Source organism: Photinus pyralis, unplaced genomic scaffold (genome assembly GCF_008802855.1).
Source record: "Photinus pyralis isolate 1611_PpyrPB1 unplaced genomic scaffold, Ppyr1.3 Ppyr1.4_LG2, whole genome shotgun sequence".
NCBI lineage: Eukaryota > Metazoa > Arthropoda > Insecta > Coleoptera > Lampyridae > Photinus > Photinus pyralis.
The window spans coordinates 49,742,485-49,762,117 of NW_022170403.1; the positions used below are offsets into that span (position 1 = coordinate 49,742,485).

The 19,633-nt window shown below is 35.7% G+C and overlaps 1 protein-coding gene and 1 long non-coding RNA gene across 8 annotated transcripts in view; one reads left to right on the plus strand and one right to left on the minus strand.

Moving 5' to 3' along the window:
- Window positions 1-1,045: 1,045 nt before the first annotated feature.
- LOC116162849 (guanine nucleotide-releasing factor 2) overlaps window positions 1,046-19,633 on the minus strand; it is a 37,832-nt gene continuing 19,244 nt past the window's right edge. For 4 of the 7 annotated variants that reach the window (XM_031476578.1, XM_031476576.1, XM_031476582.1 and 1 more), the window contains exons 2-15: window positions 17,912-18,171; window positions 17,564-17,857; window positions 17,256-17,515; window positions 16,471-16,614; window positions 10,408-11,075; window positions 10,246-10,359; window positions 4,355-4,580; window positions 3,898-4,298; window positions 3,826-3,840; window positions 3,610-3,778; window positions 3,201-3,560; window positions 2,873-3,148; window positions 2,134-2,265; window positions 1,046-2,085 (exon numbers count right to left, since the gene is read on the minus strand). In XM_031476578.1, coding sequence (XP_031332438.1) covers window positions 1,956-2,085; window positions 2,134-2,265; window positions 2,873-3,148; window positions 3,201-3,560; window positions 3,610-3,778; window positions 3,826-3,840; window positions 3,898-4,298; window positions 4,355-4,580; window positions 10,246-10,359; window positions 10,408-11,075; window positions 16,471-16,614; window positions 17,256-17,515; window positions 17,564-17,857; window positions 17,912-18,171 — 3,449 coding nt within the window. In that variant the 3' untranslated portion in view covers window positions 1,046-1,955. Of the gene's footprint in view, window positions 2,086-2,133; window positions 2,266-2,872; window positions 3,149-3,200; window positions 3,561-3,609; window positions 3,779-3,825; window positions 3,841-3,897; window positions 4,299-4,354; window positions 4,581-10,245; window positions 10,360-10,407; window positions 11,076-16,470; window positions 16,615-17,255; window positions 17,516-17,563; window positions 17,858-17,911; window positions 18,172-18,238; window positions 18,593-19,633 lie in introns of those variants that run through there. The other 3 variants (XM_031476581.1, XM_031476579.1, XM_031476577.1) reach the window with 3 other exon arrangements.
- LOC116162852 lies at window positions 12,989-13,325 on the plus strand. Its single transcript, XR_004143624.1, has 3 exons — window positions 12,989-13,087; window positions 13,136-13,235; window positions 13,285-13,325. It is a non-coding gene; the product is annotated as an uncharacterized LOC116162852 (long non-coding RNA).

A 19,633-nucleotide genomic window follows, 5' to 3' on the forward strand; every position in this document is an offset into this window, starting at 1 on the left:
CCTCCGACAGCTGTTTAGGCTTTTTTAAAAAGCTACGTACGATTGCAAAAAGCAATATTTGAAATTTGATTGTGCACAATTAGGACAGTTTAATTAAATTTTCTTGCCCAATTGCAGTCATTTTCAATTTTTTTTTCTCGAGTACCCAAACGAACAACAACAATTCGTTTATGAAATAGTCAAACATAGATTACCACATGCTATACTCCTACACACTATGAACACATTATTTGAACACTAGGATTCTTTCAAAAAACGTTTAGACAAAACATTCAACACATTGGCTGCAGTCAGGGCAGGATTTAGCATGGCGCCATGCGGGCCCATAGCGGAAAATTTTTAAGGGCGGCAAAAAACCAAATTTGGAAAATAATTCTAAAGTACTATCTGGTAAAATATAGCCTCTTAAGGCATTGAAGTTGGAATGTTACGCGCACTCTTACCAACTTAAAAGTAATCATGAAATGAAGTAACATAACCTCACACATCCAGGAAATTATGTGAACTTTGTATTAAGATTTAAAATTTAGGGCTCCTCCCGCCAATTTTTTATTGAAAACGCTTAATTAAGGTGCCCTGTACCCATTTTTACAATTTCATAATCGTACGTTGGGGGGGGGGGGGGGTTAATAACGTCACGTAACCGTTAAGAGTCTTGAACTCTCTGAAGCACTATTCAGCGGTTACATTTACATGTTTATATATTGGATTTCATTTATAAACTGTAAAAATAAACTGTAAAATAAACTTGAAATATGTTATTTGAAATTGGTGGTTATTTACATAGGTACACTACCTACTAATTAAATCAATCTCAGCAAATTAGGAGAAAGGAAATCGTATTATAACACTTTTCTGTAAAGAGTACAAAATAATTTTGGTTGGGGTATAAGATGCTTACAATTGGTTGGAGGGGGGAGGGGTGGGGTGATTTCATGGGGCCCATAAGCGCAAAATATGTAAATCCAGCCCTGGCTGCAGTCCTATCAATAGAAAAGAGATTTGTCCAGTCTATTCTGAATGCTAACAACAAAGTCATTAACGTCTTTTCCGGGTTGAAAAATGAACAAAAATAATGTTATGTACACGAATAATGGGCAAGATTTTACTTGTGCCCACCTTTTTTAGAACTCACGAGGCACCACTTATAGAGATCTGAAAAAGTAGTAACAGTACTATGAAATTATTATAGGAAGTAATTTTTAGATTACAATACGAGAGGACGCTGTTGGTGTTTGTGTAGGTAATATTTACATAAGAACTCACCCGACTGGATAAATGTAGATCATATGAAGAAAACATAATCCTCAAGTAAAAAAACCGATTGTTTGGTTTGGTTTACGCTACAGAAGATGTGCTAAACTGAAGAAATTTCCTAAATATTATGTGCTTTTGCAACAATAGAATCAGTCATAATAGAATGCATTTGCTTATATTTAGCAAAATTTGATAATCACAGCATCAGCTATCAAAGTGTTCCATTACTGATGGTCGGATTCGTACATTTTGAAAATGTTCAGAACGCTTCGATAGCTACATAAATTAGGACTAGTTTATGTACAAATATTTGTTTAGTGTCTAACCATTCATATAGTAGATATGTTCTATTTAATATTAACGTAGAATACACATACATAAGAATTGCGTAAATAAGAGCAACACGTGAGACTCGAAAAACATTCAATAAGATTTCTAAAAAGGTAATAAAAAGAGTTCGTTGCTCTACAATTCATTGCGCAATTGTTATATGAACAATAAGCCGTATTAAAAACATGATAAAAGGTGCGATAAATTTAAAGCTGTCTCGCAGTTTTTTTATAGTTTTTAAACACAAATATAACAATTAATTAGAATTAGTACTAATAAAGCCTATCAAAATGTTGTACAATAAAATTGTTGTTACATATCAAAAATTGTACTATTCGACGTAATAAACTTTCCTAATCAAAACCTTATTAAGTTGTTTTCTTACCGCCTCGGGGTTTAATCGATTCAGAAAGTTGCCACATTGCATCTTCACCGATGAAGTCGTCAAAATTTTGAAAGAAGTTTATAATACGATCATTTTTCTTAAATGAGTATGTACTGAAAGAATAAATCGGACTATGAAAAGTACAATATAATATTTCTTACCATTTTTTAAACCTCTTCATATTTTCTACTATGTTGAATTGTTGCCAACGTTTAGAAAAGTTAATTGATCCATCTTGCAATAAATTACTGTTACCAATATGTACGAATGTTAGATCTTGAAGTACAAGACCTCTGAAAATATATTCTTACATAAGCCAAGATCAGTACTGACTGTTGACTCAAAATGAATAAACATTTCCAGTAGATTTTTCATAGGTACAACCTCGGGTACAACCACAACCTAAATTTTATTTTGTACTATATTCATCCACTCACTATGATCTTCAGTATGTAGAAATGTATGAAAGCATTTGCTATCTGATCATCACAGTGAAGAACGTAATGGGCGAACACTGTTAATGTAACAAACATAACCTCATTCTTGTTAAAAACGGACATACGATTTAAATGTGCCATTTACCGAATGTATTTAAACAAACAATAGCTAAATAGGACACTTATTCTTTGCTGTGTAGGTCCTTATCATATATGTTGAATAAAACATAACTCATATAGAAGTATGAAAGCTTTCAGTCTTAATATACCTTGTTCAATGGACCAACAATTATAACTGCTATTTATTGTTTTATTTTATTTTTAGTCTATTTTTAAGTGAGCAGAGTTTTAAGCCAAGGTTGGTAGACCAACCCAATCCACTATACATTTACAAATATCCATGCCCAAGACCATTTGTACTGCTGTCGAGCTACTGCTACGTGATAAGCTACAAAGTACTTACATGTATGGAATACAGGGCGGCTGAGTTTCGGCTAGTGCTTGTCGATACGCTCGAAAACTGGACGAACTATCAATAAGAGCGCAATACTCTTTTAAACCTTCCTGAACATGCTTCTGCCATTCCAACCTTCGAATTGGTGCGGAATCAAGGGCGGATAGTAATGCAAGATACGAATTGAAATTATTGATTTTTCGCAGGTGTTTCATAATCTTGATATACTTCATAAAATACTTCTCTCTATCTTTGGCATCTACACTCAATATTCTTGTTCTGGCCCTACAAAGATGACTACATAACGCAATGATTTCAAAAGCAATGCCACCAGTACCAATATGACATCTTATTAAAATGCTCAGTAAATCGTGTCAGATTTGGACTACGCTCCTCATTCTGCTCCTGCGCCCAAATGAGCACCTCTGGAATTTCTATCTTCATAAAGAGGTCGGCGTCCAAAAGTGTCATTTGCTCGGCAATTTGCTCAGACTTGAAGTCGAGGAGCGTGGATATTCGCGAGCATAAAGTCAAGCTGCTCTGATAATTCGTAAGCGCAATGCTACGTTTTTTTGCTTCGTGTTTTTCAAGGTGTTTCACTCGTAAAGCTTTTGCCAAAGTTAATTCGCCACACGAGATTAACTGCTGCACAAAATCCATTAGAACTTGCTGCAAGTTGCTCCCCAAATCCGATGGACTGTAAATTTACAAAATTGATTTTTGCACTGAATTTAAAAATGCCTTACGTTAAGTCGCTAACAACTCTAACTATCAAAGCAAAAGCCTCCCGAGATCGTGGCTTACGGTCTGGTATACAGTAAAAGTGATTATATCGCCGGATAAGTTTGTTAATTAATTCGTATGGTGATATAAAAGTACGATACGTGGTGAGAAAAGCCTCTTGATATGTAAACACTAAAAATTAAAACATTATTCGTGAAACACTAAGTTTAAAGAGCTACCATTTTCTTTTTCCTCTGATAGCGCACAAAAGAGAAAGATTAAACATTTATAAAGACAATCTGTATATTTACCTCCGTTCTTTGTTGCCTTAGTTGCCATAATAATTAGCGCGTCCACTTGTCCACCGCGTATTTCTGGTCCATCTTCGTCCGATTTCTTAATAACTAACTGCTTGCTAACGTCTAATTCTTCTATAAGATCTAAATCACGCGCGCTTTTGTACTCGTCATTTTCCGCCTTTTCCGTTTGCTTTTCGTCTGCTTTTAAGGCCGAGGTTGTATGTTCCAAAAGATCAGGCAATGACTTCACTGGGGAAGATTTTCTTTCGGGAAGAGTTGGAGACATAGGCGGCTCTGATATGTTCGATTTCGTACGGGCTCTTGTGCGTTTTGGGGGCAATGCTGGAGGCATACCATTACTTGTCGATGACATTACTGATGAATTGGGCGATTTTAAAGGTGATGGTGTTGTTCTAAGAGAGACATGCCTTCTTTGTAAAGGGTGTGGACAACCTGTATAACCACTTACATTGTGTTGTCTCCGATCGATTGTAGAGTTAAGGTTTGAACTTGCGAATGTGTTGTGAATCGGCTAGATGTCTGCGAACTATGACTAAATGTACAAGATTGAGTCGTAGGCATTCCGGGGCTTTGTGGTTGCACCCACTGACCTTGAACCATATGTATTGAATGGCGCATAAATTCTTGATCGTTTGCATGTGAGCAATTTCCAAACATCTCCATATAGGCCATTACTAAAAGGCAACAGAAATGTCAGTAAAATGAATCATCTTTAAATATTCACTTTGTAGGGCAGAACCGATTTAATAGGACAGTGTACAGGTAAATCGAAATATGCTAAATTTGTAACTCAATATAGAAAGTAATAATGGTTCCATTTTACGGACTGCAATCAGATGTTTACCAATAAACAAAGTTTGCTATTTTCACATGTAATTGTTTCACGATAAAGCATTTGGAATACAGAGTAGTTGAAGTCTCCACCATCACATCATGGTAAGATACATCAAGATTTAAAACCCTCAGAGGATATAGGAAATCAGTTAAACCAATGCAACAGAAAACATTCGGGTCATAACTTAGCAATTAGCATATACTTTGCAACTGTAACTAGTTCTACAAAAAAAAACATCTTATCTGATGTAATTGACTGAAGTTATTTTCAGGTTTACCTGTGAAGAACACACAATAAACAGTGGAACAATGTTTGCATATACAGTGCATCTCCAGAAATTATTTTCAAATGCGAAACTCATGAATTTTACTACCAGAATATGGCTCAGCACTAGTCACCAGGGCTGGACACAACAATCAATCAAGTTTTGATTTGCGTTTACTACATTCGGTTAATAAACAGTTTAATAAATTTGCTGAAGCCCATGTTACAAGATCTGCAGATTTAAGTGCCCATTCACACATTTCACCGTAATTCGCAAAGTAGATATCTTGGTCACCATTTATTACATTGTATTGGCCATGAAGCACGCAGACCTAATCAGGGGCGGACTGGCCCGGGGGGCGGGTGGCGATTACCACCTGGCCTGTAGGTCATAATGGCGCGTTGGAAATTTATAAGTATGTGCTTTATTAGACAGCATTAATGTAAGTTTCTTGCACTATTAATAAATTATTAACACGTTTCTCTCATAGAGGTTGAAGTTAGGTTGATCATTTATAAAATTCTGGTTTTATGTACTTAAGTGTTTTGCAATGAATTTATCATTGTTTGTCGTATTTTGAAAGTGCTGAAACACAGTTATAGGCAACGCGCCTCGTTTGGATTATGTATATTTTGTTACTTTTAATTATCAGCTGCAATTAAAAAAAACTACATATATTATAATTGATTTTCGAGAAGTGAATACTTTAAAATGAAGCAAAAAATGTGTTTGTAGTGCATCGCAGCCCCCCCCCCCCCATCTTCATTATACTAATACTTTAATGGGACGTAACCTATGCAATTCCACCTGGCCCGTAAGTACTCAGTCCGCTCCTGGACCTAGTTGTTGCAATTGTATATTCTTTCAATATTTTAAACCTATCCTTATTTAAACTGCTATTTCTATTTTCAAACAATCTGGTACCTTAAATGGATTAAGGTGCCAGATTGAATATGAAATTCCTGTAATAACTAACACTCTTGTTCTTGTGGATTTTATATAATGTAAAATGTAAATAAAACTGGTCGGAAAGATATTATTTTTAACAATACATTCAAACCAGTCAATTTACATGACTATTTATTTGGGTAGTCCGATTCTTGGAGCTTAGACCATCTTTCCTTGGACATGGCGTTTCGGGTGGCGGAGGCACATACCAACATTTTGCAGTTATGTTACTTTCAAATATCTGGCTAGTGGTTCATTGGCTGTTTGTTTACATAAACCAGTGAACAGCAATAGTTTTCACCCTATACAAATACTTGTTCTGTAGTTCTCGATTGACTTTACCCCAATACTTAAAAATGGAATATATTTTTTAGACTTGCAGACCCACAATTTTTGTTCTCACATTTTTTCCTCTTTTAAAACTTTCACATCTATTACATAAAAAAATGCACCTTCCTAGAAGTGCTAAGCTCTCACCCTCAGACAACCAGACACACAGGCGAAATTCACGAAAGTGTGGGGAGTATTTATCTCACAACCTGGAACGAATTATAGCTGACCTACCGCCCGAAGATGCGCCGTTGATGAAACACGTGCTGGGAACAACCTAAGATAAATTTAAGCTAATAAAAAATCCAACATTTCGATTAACCACTGTCCACTAGAATGAGTAAGAAAAAAGTAGCCAGGAATGCCACAGCAAGAACTAGCAATGGCGCCAAAAAAAGTATTTCATCTAATACACAGTGTCCATTTTTCGAGTGCCACTATGGGGATCTCGCTTATCTTAAGAGATAACAATTTGGTTAAATGAGGGCAAAGTTGCGAATTTTCGTGCTGAATAATAATCTAAAAGGAAATTTATAATATCTTTAATAGTTTTGAAAATATCGCAAAAAAAAAAGAAAATTTCGAATTTCATTTTTAACTTTTTCATGGTAAACTAATTGGACTAGACATTTCTGTTTAACACATTATTCAGACACTTTTTAATGGGGATTTTGAATATGGCATCCCGTTTTTAATAACTTTCAAGATAACGGAGAAACACGTGGCAACTTTATTTTTTGTTATGGGCGCCGTTTTGAATTTTGGCATTTTGAAATTATGTCTTTTTTTCTCTCTACAACGATATATCACACATGGTGGTTCAGTGTCACATTTTTTCTAAAAATGCAATTTTCATGTTCTGCGAAGAGTGCTTTGCAAAAACAAAACGTTCTTTTGTTGTGAACAAAATGTTGACTTATTTCAAGCAGCATCATTTACGTTTGTGCTAGTTTTATTGCTAAAATATTATTTATTCTTATGTATTTTATTCTAATTTGAATTATAATTTTCTTGCAAAACGAAGGTTCAATTGTGTTCAGATGAAAATCGAATTTTCTCAACACAACTAGTTCCCTGCCAACGCTGCAACTAGAAAGATGGATCAAACTGTCAAAACTTTTGTTGACAATAAAAGAACGTTTTGTTATTCCAAAGCACTCTCTTCCCAAAAAATTAAAATTTGTATTTTAAGGAAAAATGTGATACTGAACCACCATGTGTGATATATTGTTGTAAAGAGAAAAAAAGACGTAATCTCAAAATGTTAAATTTAAAAATGACGCCCATAAGAAAAACTAAAGTTGCCACGTGTTTCTCTGTGTTCTTAAAAGTTATTAAAAACGAGATGCCACATTCGAAATCTCCATTGAAAAGTGTTCGAATAATGTGTTAATTAGAAATGTCTAGTAGGACTAGTTTATCATGAAAAAATTAAAAACGAAAATCAGAAAGTTTCGTTTTATTGCGATATTTTCAGAACTATTGATGCTATTTTAAATTTCTTTTCAGATGGTTATTCATCACGGAAATTCGCAACTTTGCCCCCATTTAACCAAATTGTTATTTCTTAAGTTAAGCGAGATCCCCATAGTGGCACTCGAAAAAGTTGCACCGTGTATATAAAACCCTGTGTCACGGTGTTTGTGGTCGCACTCCTCCGAAACGGCTTGACGGATTTTTATGAAATTTTGTTTGCATATGTGATAGGCATGAAAATAGTTCGTAAGTATTTTCATACCATTAGGTGATTATATATGTGTCTATCATGGGGATCTTGGAAACCATGGAAGATACAACGAGCACATACTGCATTGGGTAGCATTTTTTATTATGAACACAACGATGTAAGGAACAAAAGACAAATGTTAGTTTCAACAGGACGGTGCATCCGCGCACAACGCCCTAATAGCGTGAGAATATCTATTAAATGTCTTGGAAAATGGAAAAATTTATCCGATATGTATTCTCCCACGATTATGGCATTGTGAGCAGATGCACCATGTTGTTGAAACAACAGTTTTCGACTTTTTTTTGTACCAAACATTTGGAATAAAAAATGCTACTCAATACAGTACATAGTTTTTTTTTAGGGAACATATAAAAAATAAACTTGATAATGATTTCTCCTAAACGAACAGTTGTATTAAAAATCTATCCACGCTGTTTTGTAGAGCTCTAAAAGTGACAATGAGAAAGTGTTCCTTACTTTTTTGTATCTGTTCAAATAACATCAGAAAGAAATTTTAAACAAATCCACAAATTTCAGTTTTTCTGGCATATCTTCGGAAGTAATGGGAATTTTCAGGATTTCATTGCGCAACTTTTCCCTAATTTGAAATCGGGATTTTTGTGTCTCACCCAAGGGCCAAGCGTGATGCGTGAAACAATATATTTCCCGTCTAAATCAGGACGCTTCACAGGCCTACCAACACCACCCCATTTTATAGTGGGTTCACATTTGTAGAAATATTAGTTCGCATAGGTTTGCCTACGCCACTGACGTGAAGGCCGCATTTGACAATATAATACGCAGGGTGCTCCCAGATCGACCTGTGTTATTATTGAGGATAGCGATTTGGTCTTGCATTTAATGTTCAGAAATTAAAATACCGGATCCGATAAAAAGTACATAATTAAAAAAAAAGTGAAAAGCGCCGATATGAAAAATGAAATATTTCAATATGCAAATTTCCAACTTCGATAGGACAAATAATATGGATAACAATTTATTTTTTTAAATGGATGAAATATGGAACTGAAGTTTTTAGAGCATTTTCCTCATGTTGGAAGGCGCTGTTATTAACCACACATTCTTCTAGTAAAGACAAGCGTATCGTATATTGTAAAAATCTGATGTGCGCATGCACAAACTGCGCAATGTGAACTTTCTTCTTATTTATTATATATTTTTTTGAAATTTTAATCAAAGATTCTTCTAGTAGATGCCAACTTATCGCATATTTTAAACATCAGGTGTGCGCATGCGCAATGCTAAGGTTCTTATTTAAGAGAATCTTTATGTTTTCAATTATTTTCCTCTGTACACATAAATAGAAATTATATGACGTTTTGGAAAGTACTGATCAATTCTATTTTTACATTTATATATTTTGTTTATTGTCGTTTTATTTGTTCTATAGCTATTTCTATAGTAATTTTTTAATTTACTTATACCTAGATTGCCTTGCCCTAAATGGTGCAGCTTAATCCAAAGATGTGGTTTTTGGGTATTTTAACAGTGACTACTTGAACACTTTTGCAAAAATTTACTTATATTAATGCAATTACAATTTCAAAACGGAGTTAATATAACGCATAACCATATCTGCTCTTCAGAAAGAATATCTAAATGTGATAACTATAGCATGTGTAGTTATGAAAAACGTATTATTATTAATTAAGGCTCTAAAAAGATGACACACTGTATATGGTATACGCGGTACGTGCATAATAAACAGAGAATAACAAACATTTAAATTTTTTGTCATAGTCAAAGTAGAGTACTAGACTATGACAACTTTCCACATCGGCCTACTTACCAGAGTAAGCCACTGATTGGAACACTATGAAAAAATTTTAAATTAACACATTGTACTACCTATATTCATTTTAAAAATGTCATTTATGCAACAGAAAAAAATTGGAAGCATATTTTTGACCACATTTATAAATGTCGACAACTTTGTTCAGTATCATCATTTGCAAATTGTGTGTTGAATGGCTGCAAAATAAAATAGTAAACAATCAACCCCAAAATTGTCAACTCTAGACACCTAAAGGAATTGCAATGCATGTCATTGGAAATGTTTCTAGTTTCTCTCAATCTCCATCACCCATTGCTTTTTCCCTTTTGGCGCATTTCCTTGTTTTACACCGTACGTAAACATTGCAAGTTGCACCAAATGACATTCAACCACCAAAAGAAAATAAATACACAACAAATCGTATTTGTGATACTTACTATGTTTCTTTTTAAGAGGTAAAGGTGGAGGTTTCCCATCTTGTACCACGTTAACATCAGAACTTGGTGTATTTTGCGATTGATGTAACTGACAGGCCACTAATAACTCACCACCTAAATAATTAAATTGACGTTAAATCGAAAACAATTAGATAAACATACTCAAACTATCATCAGGTACATTATCGTATGGCGAAGGTTGGCGCTCCGGTTTTCGCCTTGTCTTTTGAGGAATCGCAGGTGGAGCTTCTTCAAAAACTTCATCCCGTGTAAATGACTGGCCATTACTATGAAAATTAGAAACGGTACTACTGCTACTTGTATTATGTTTAAAATTAACTTCAGTTCTACTTTGGGATGTGAAAGTTTTCTGAATGACATTTTCAGACTTTGTTATCTCCGTAACCGAATGCTTGGCAAATCCTTGCTGGCTGCTCCATTGCGAACTAACCGTGCTCTGTTGTGAACTACGTTTTGAATAACCCGAACTTCTTTGAGAGACCATCGACACGAACCCCGAATCTGCGTTTGATAATCGATTCATTTCCTTATTTGTGATATTCAATTCGTTGGACTGATTTAACAGCGATATGGATGAGTCTTGGACGTTAGATAATAACGAATCGTCCCAATAATTATCTATACCGTTAGCACCGGCGATACCCGATATGTCATTGTCCAAAACTAATGCATCTGCATCAGTATGGTGGTCCATTAAAGCTCGAATTTCTTCTTCCTCCCTTGATTGATTAAGCATGGAATCTAAACTACCTGCACTAGCGGAGAGTAAAGAACTTGAATCTTCTGGAGATCTTGACCTAAGTGAGATTCTAAAAAGAGAGGGCGTCAAAAATGAATCACACAAAAATTGTATATTTTTTTCTGTCAACAGTCCACAACTTTAATAACTTGAATTTTGTTTTCAACTAATATCTATTTTGAATTTACGTAATAGTCAGTTCCGTATTAGTGGCGCCTCCGGCCTCCATTAATATGATGTCATATCTCAAAAACCTTGTGCACTGAAAGTGTGCATGTAAAAGGACACACAAGTATAACAAAATGTACAACAGCCTTCTTTGGTATGGCAAACATGAGAGAGGTGTTCATGAAGAATGCAGAAAGGTCCCGTCCCTGAGCCTGAGACATACTAGCAAGGACAAACAAAACACATTTTAAAGATTTTTGAATCGGTTTAGGGATGTACCTAGCGCCAAAATAACAGCTCCTCGTAACAGAAGAGGCAAAGTTAACGTACCAGAAAAACTGCACATGTTATCGATTACAGATCTTTAGTTTGATTCTTCTATAGTGAGAAAATATTTCTGCGGAGTGCAAGGTCAAATTTTGACAATTCGTCTGAGGTACAAGGTCAAATATATCGGCAATTGGACCCTTACATCATACATAGTAACATGGATGGAGTGATGTAGTTACACTATGTCACCAACATGTTCTGATTCAAGACTCTACGTACTTTTGTGCTGTATCTCTCTTGTCGACGTGCAATTTATATGTTATTATTCCATGTACAGTTGCAGTGATGGTAACCAATCAGAAAATTCAAATTGTTAACCTCACAATGTTAATAAACAATGCAATACTTATTATTTAGGGTAAACAAAGTTCTCATTACTTGAATAAATACATCTTTATAGAACAATTTACTGGTACAGAACTGTATTAAAAGTTTGCCCCGGGATGCATGGTCAAATTTTGGCAATTGATCCAGAGTGCCATATTTCGACAGTTGACCCAGTGTGCGGGGTCATATTTCCAGTAGATATTCCGGCACTTAACTGTGGCAAAATTCTGAATGGCACACCTTCATTTTAGTAGTTGGACCAAGGTGCGCAATTACATTTCGGCCGGTAATTGACCACAGGGTGCTATATTTTCAATGGTTGGCCCGGGGTGTCATATTTCGGTAGTTGGCCCAAGATGCCAGAGGTCCAATTTGAGCAAATGGACTGGATTGCAAGGTTAAATTTTGGCAAATGGTTCGGGTGCAATGTAAAATTTCGGCAGCTGACCTGGGGGCCATATGTCAGCCGTTGGCAAATTTATCAGAAACAAGTCTGTTCACCTGACACCAATCTGTTAATAATCCTGGGCCAACTTCCAAATCGGGTTCATAATTTGTCCTACCGAAATATGACATGACAGGCACTCCAAGTCAACTGCCGAAACTTGATATTGCACCCAGAACCAATTGCCAAAATCTGCTATTGCACTTGGCAACGCATTTGGCAGAATTTTCCCACGCTAAAGTGCCCCAATGCCTACTACTTTTCCTACGAAATTGGTAAGAACCTTGAGTGAAAAACATATAGTTATGAGGTCGGACGCATAAGACCCAATTCCGAAAATCTGAATGGATGAAAAATTTAAAATGTAGCCAAACTGCGAGGCAATGTAGGAGGGAGAGCATGTACAGGGTGTCCAAGTAATAAAGGTCATAGCGCATATCTATGGAACCGTTAATTGCACAGCGTGGAGAAAACGATTTTGTTAACAAAAGATACCAAGAGAAACCGCTGAAAATTATTTTCAAGTTTCTAGGTAAGCCCCTAGAGGGCGTACGATTCATGGTTAAATTAAAGTCACTAAATATAGAAAGTACCGCAATCCATTGGGCTTGTCTGTTAGAGAGAGTGTAACAATCAAAAATTCGCGGCATTATTAGTTTGGGGATATTTAAATATAAAGGTAGGGGAAACGCGCGCGGAGAGGTAAAATGGGTATGCGGGTCAGAGCGAATGAAGTAAACGCTAACATCGAAACGAAATTATTACGTTTTAAAATTAATACCCAAATTCTGTATGGCGTAGATATTGTAATCGTAAGTAAGTAGTAGGTAATCTTCTAATATTTAATTTATTTCTTGTAGCCTGAAAGATCAATTCGTCAAAGTAAATATATGTACCTGTAAACAATAATCGTATTAGGAGAGTCCTAAGTTATCTAGTAGAGCCGCCCAAAAACTAAAAGTATGTATTCCCAAAGAAGTAAACATAATATTAATTTTCTTAAATATAGGGCTCTAACAATTGGTCTTTTTATCTACCGCATACAGTCCAGGGGTTTCATCCCGCGAGCTACCGTCAGCATTTCAAAAAAAAGCCTAATTAAGGAGAGTAATTGCAAGATGTATCGCAATATCAATTTCGCATAAAGGCCTTGCAGTGCCTGCCTTATCGGAGGAGGTCAGCCATTCCCGTTTAGCGTACCTGGAACCATCAAAACAGATAAGCCATAACTTTTCCACAACACAATCCATATCACTTACCTACAGTATTGTTAGACATGATAATTTTAACTATAAATCGCCGTCCATCCTGCAAGTAGAAAAAAGTATTTTTAAATATATGTGTGAGGTTATCACTGTGACGCTTACAATTTCGTTAAGACAATTAAATGTGAGGGTGAATGATCATTCGCTAGAGGTACCTATAAAGAATTATAATTAATCAAATAATTACTGTAAATACCTACTTACCGTTTCTATTAACTGCAGTATACTTATCTCATGCATGTAGGATTGATGTTTTATTGTCTTGCCCGATTTACCTGCCGATTGGGTAATCACTAAGCAGATATCAGGCAGGTTGGCGCCCAAATTTAAACCCCAGAGAACCCTAACCCACGAGACCCAGCTCCCGCTTATTTTGAGCACCGGCATATCCTTACAACCCGATTTACAAGGTTATAAGAGAACGCATAATTTTTGCCCAAAAATGGCGGAAGTTACCAGATTCTAGTAACTTTAATGTTAGGGATTGTTCCACCTGTTTGGAGATATCTGTATATATTTTTATAAAATATGACAGTACTATGAAGTTAGGTTATAAAAAATTACAGCTATTCAGATTTTTTTTGTCAATTTTTTTAAGTTGGCAGCAAATTTGCCCAAAAATGGCGGATGATTGCGGTACTTTCTATATCTAGTGACTTTAGGTTAAAGTAACTTAATGCGTGTCAATGATTTCATATTCATACCGATCAGCTTTTGTTGCCGATCAAAGATCCATTATACAAACTGTAATTATTATAATTATGATATAAAAGTTCACACTATCTGCCATCATTTGCGATACAATGAGGAAGTATCTGTCAAGTATGCAGTTTTTTGTGTGGCATTGCGTTTGTTTTGTTTTAAAGTCACTTTGATGAATATTGAAATTTAAATGTTAATGTGCATATTTTCACCATATCTCAGCTTAGGAAACAGATATCTTAATGCGGTTTTCACTGATATTTTAACTTTTTCATCCTATTTGAAAATTTCATAATCATATATCGTTTCATTTGAAATGTTCAAGAAAACCTGGAGTTTATGTTTAATGTCAACCGCGCCCTCTACCACTCACCACATTTGCTAAAAAGACTATTCTTTTAAAATCTGATTACACCAAGAGAGCTGTTTCCAATAAGTAGTCCAGAGAATAGAGGGTTTTAACTTGCAAAATGAGAAGTAGTTCCAATTTCTTTTGCATGTCATAGACAGTCATCTGGTGGTTAAGAATCTAAGTTTTCGACCTCCCACCCCTTGTGCTTCCCCCGTACCACCCCCAAAACCCCTGAAATTTGGTTGGTTTCTTAGTTTTTCAATCATGTCTTTTTAATGGTTCACTTTAGAAAAAAATATTGTTATCAGAAATTGTAGACCATAAAATTCTACAGAACTTTGATATACACTACTTTTTTGTGAAATGTTTATTAAAAACGGTATAGAGCTTGAGAGTTGCTTATATTTTTAAGAATTCTGAAATTTCTATGTAGATGTTTTAACGAAATTTTATACTTTATTTCTATAATTAAGAGTTTTATGAGAAAATATCTTGAACTTATCGTGGTATAAACCCCCCTACCCTGCACCCTTAGCAATGGGGATGCATAATAATTCAACTTTCAACCCTTGCTAGTGGGGATATCTGAATCCCTGTGAGATTGTAGCGCTTTCTAATATACTTTTAAAATTAAAAAATTGTCTCAGTTCAGTTTCACCTTCCCCCCCCCCCCCCGCGTGGTAGAAATAGATAATTAAACGCTCTTGTGGCGATTGTGAAGTTAGTCATAGAGTACAACGCTTATTACATAAGCTACTTCTCGTTTTGCAGGAAATGGTCCACTTTCAGTCTCTATTTCCTGGACTAAAGACCAATTATGTGAAAATGAGTTAACCTAAACCGAAGTTACATTCAATTCCTGAAAGGGCCCTTTCACGTGCACTCCTGGAACAACGTGCGGTAAATCTTGGAATGACGTGTGTGTAGTTCTTCGCGGCATGAATGATACGCGCCTGGCGTGGAGCGATGGAATCAAACCTGTTTGAATTCCTGACTTGACGCGAGACCCTCCGCGCCGCTAGGAGAGGATGCCCTGTTAAACATTGAAGTGGAAAAAGGATAGACTACCTGTAGGTTTGTTTGTTTGTTATTAAATTCTTGTAATAAAATCAAATTGCCGGATTTATCTATCTGTTCAAATACCATGGCTTTGGACCAGAATCTTTTCTTTCTCCCTTCATTTACGTTGTCCATCATATATTTCAATCGCTGCAATTGTCGTCCTTTTATCAAACTCATCTTGTTGTCGTTCCAAAACCGACGGCGCTTCGCTCAGAGAGTGCAGTGAAGGGGCCGTATTACAGATATTCTCCTTCCCCCACCCCTCATATTTAATGAGGCTATACCAAAATATACTGCATCAAAATAATACAAGATTGCAATGCACGTATTTTTATGCATGTTTGTTGGGTATAGTTTAGGAAGAAATCATTTTTTACTTAATCATGAATCGTACGCTCTCTAGCGGCAAACCTAGAAACCTGAAAATAATTTCCAGCGCTTTCTCTTGGCCTCTTTTGTTAACAAAATCTTGTGCTTAGGCTGCGCAATTAACAGTTCCATAGATAAGGCAAAAACGGGGACGTCGTATAAAGAATTTTCAGGTTCCCTCAATACAGACTACTCAATCGATAGGTTAGTGAAAATATAAGCTGTGGCCCTAACAGTAATTGAAAACTTCATAACAGTTTGAGAAACGTTAGAACCCGAAAATCTTTATTCTAGATCCTTTGCATGTCCTGTGCTCTCGTTATTGCTTTTTAGCGTAACACGACGAAATTGAGGTAGAAGTATTGTATTGAGTAGAATTGACAGAAATTCGAATAGTGGTACCTATCCAAAACTACAGTTGTACAACAACATTGTTTTCGCCTACCTTTCAAGACTTGATGCAAATAAGGAATTGTCCGAACTGAAACATTCATCCATCAGCTGATAACTACGATTGTTTCCCTTTTTTTTAGGTGGTAGTGGAGGAGGAAGTACATTGGATTCATCCATCCGACACATGTTATACATACTAAAATCAAAGTGCTTGGTAAATGTCACATTAGTAGGTCAAAACCAGCATGTTATGGAATATAAATTTTCAATAAAACAGTCAAACTTAACGCACATTGAGTAAAATTTGAAAAAAAAAACAGATTTTTGGGTAATTAAGAAATTGTTTCTCCAAATTTAGAATAGTATTTTACATTATTAGCCAGGTAAGTGAGTTTTTACTGGCGATAGGAGTAGTTGACTAGCGAGCCGTTAGGCGAGCTTGTCATCTCCTAGAGCCAGTAAAAACTATTACCTGGCGTATAACGTACAATATTTTATTTGTTACTCATTTGTAAACGTAAATAATTAGTTCTTAAATTGATCTTGAAGAAATGTCTAAAATATCATGTTATCCATGTAACAGAGACTTCGCATTATTTCTGGCCAATGAAATTACTAGATTACTAACTTGTAAAAATTTTTACAGGTCTGCTGTCAGTTTTACAAGTCAGTAGCGTTTAAACATGACGTTTACCCGTTTGCGTTTTGTCTTGTTAATCAACGTTTACAACTGAGTAACAAATAAACTAATTATTTGTGATAATTCTTTTTCATATATAACAGGTATTAAATAAAGTGCCATTGCTTTGATGCACAGTGTATTAGTTCTTTAATTACCTATCAGGCAAAGGTGGCTTTGGAGGTGGACTGTTATCTCTTAAAACAGATTCTGAACTGTGACTACTTCTCACTTTTCCAGGAACACATGAAGTTTGCTCTAGTATTTGCCTTTCGCGCGGCGTTAGGGGTATATCTGGCAAGGAATTTCGTTGTGTAGATATATCCAGTGATGCATTTCCGAACGAACTTCTTGGTGTTGTTTTGTACGATATAGTATGTTGGTGCATTATTTTTTCCTTTGCCAGTTTGATTAAAGTCTGAAATTTGATGATGATGAATGCGCGTTAGACGAGAAAAATGGTTACCTTAACAGCATCCTCTACTTGTGCGACTACTTCTGTTACATTATCCTGATTCAAAGCAGAACTTTCTGCCCCATCGATAAGAACATCATCACATAATTTAATGAGACGCGCAACACTTTGATACATATGATGAGTTGCCGAAACAATACTATTACTAAATTCTGATGACACAGACGACTTCACAGCCAAATTTATCGCCCAAACTGTATCAAGGACAATGGTTCCGTTACCTGGCAGCATTTCCAATATATTTTTTGAAACAACATCCCGAAAGTGCTTGAGGGCCACCTGCACCTAGAATATAAACCGTAAGTGTTTTACAGTACTCCCAATGTTCTCGTTACTAACTTGTTTGGCAAGCACATCCAGTTCATTTACAGGCCCTTTCGAAGATGGCGCACCGTCAACGGTATCCGGCTTATGCATTCTACTTTTGGGACTGTGCGATCGAATCCCTTGATTCGTGGGACTGCGGATTTGTGATATTTTTTCCAAAAAATCGTCTTTAAACGAACGTGCCCGTCGAGCCAATTTGGTGCTTTTAAATGAGGGTTTGTGCCCCCCTGGACCAGATCCAGCCAGAGGAGATGGTACTGAAATATCACTTTCTGTAACAAGAGAAAAAAAGATTCAATGCAAAACTACGTGCGCCACCTTAAAATAAAGTAAATATACCTTTGTTGAAATTGTCATTAGGAAATTCCTACTTTTAATGTGTGGTAAGCCACTTGTTTTATCAACATTTGTTTAAGTTATAAATCATAGAGGAAATAGCAGCTAAGCTAAATACAGTACAATCATCAATTTTGTGGACTGAAATAGTCTGAAAGATAAGGACTTTGACTTTTTGTTATCTGATATAATTTCCACAGTAGGGTACTTCAATAGCAATCTAGGCAGGTGCCTATAAGTGGTTCTGATTTTTTTTAAAATAATAGTTTTGACATGCGTTAAAAGTCTAGCGTTTACGAGAATTTATTACTCTTGATCATAATTTATTGTACCTTTTACATTTTTTTAATAACCAAAAAGATACACAATAACAATTACGTAAAGACATTAATGGGGGATTATCGACTATTTCCACAATGATAAGACCGGTAACACTAGCGGGAGTGATTGAACTAGATTTTTTACAATCTGTCTTTGCTTGCGCCTGCGCAAATTAATGTCTTAATATTTTTTATTTGTTAGAGATTAAACACAATCGTGAACACCATACAAACATTTATTCGCTTTTTTAGAGTGCGAGAACATTGTCCATTCGTCCGCACGAGGGCTTGAGATTTCGTAGAATTTTGTTTTTATAGTTAAAACGAAGAGTGAGCGAAAGAAAGAATATTATCAAAACATTTTTTGTGTCTGCACACATTTTCAACTTTATGATTTCGTAAGATATTTCAAAGGAACTTTTAGGTATACGTTCTTGTGGACTACGTGGTAATAGTGATACTAGGAGTATTCAACTTGAATGACATTTCGGCAGACGTTTTGAGTAAAAATATAGCTATATAATAAGTTAAACAAATATAGCAAACGAGCCCCTGGGTGTAGCTTGGCTTCGCATTACGTATTATATGGCTAAAGCTATGCTCATTTTGAATTTCATGCAATTCGGTTAATAACTAACGAAGATGTCAAAAGGGTCTTGCTTATTTTTTGGCAATTCACGAACTCCGGTCTACGAATTTGATAAAAAATCCACCTGCAAAATTTCATCGTAATAGGTCTCAATGGGTCCATTCGTTTTTGAGAAAGCGTGCTAACGGACGGACGGATAGATACCACAAAATTATAAACTCGCTAGGAGCTTAATAATAAGTGTTGTGGGGCAAAGCTTACAAATGAAAATTCCGCGCGTGTGCGAAGACTGTCCCTCTATTGACGCGATTCGGTACCATCCACAGACAATAAATACTGTATTGCCAAGATGCATCAAAATCAAAGTAGTAATTTCATTCGTAGTACTAAAATACTATTAACTGTAATGTTAATTATAGCGGCCATACTTTAAACCTTAAACAAGGAGAATTTTATGGCAAATGCATAAAATTGACAACACAGCATAAT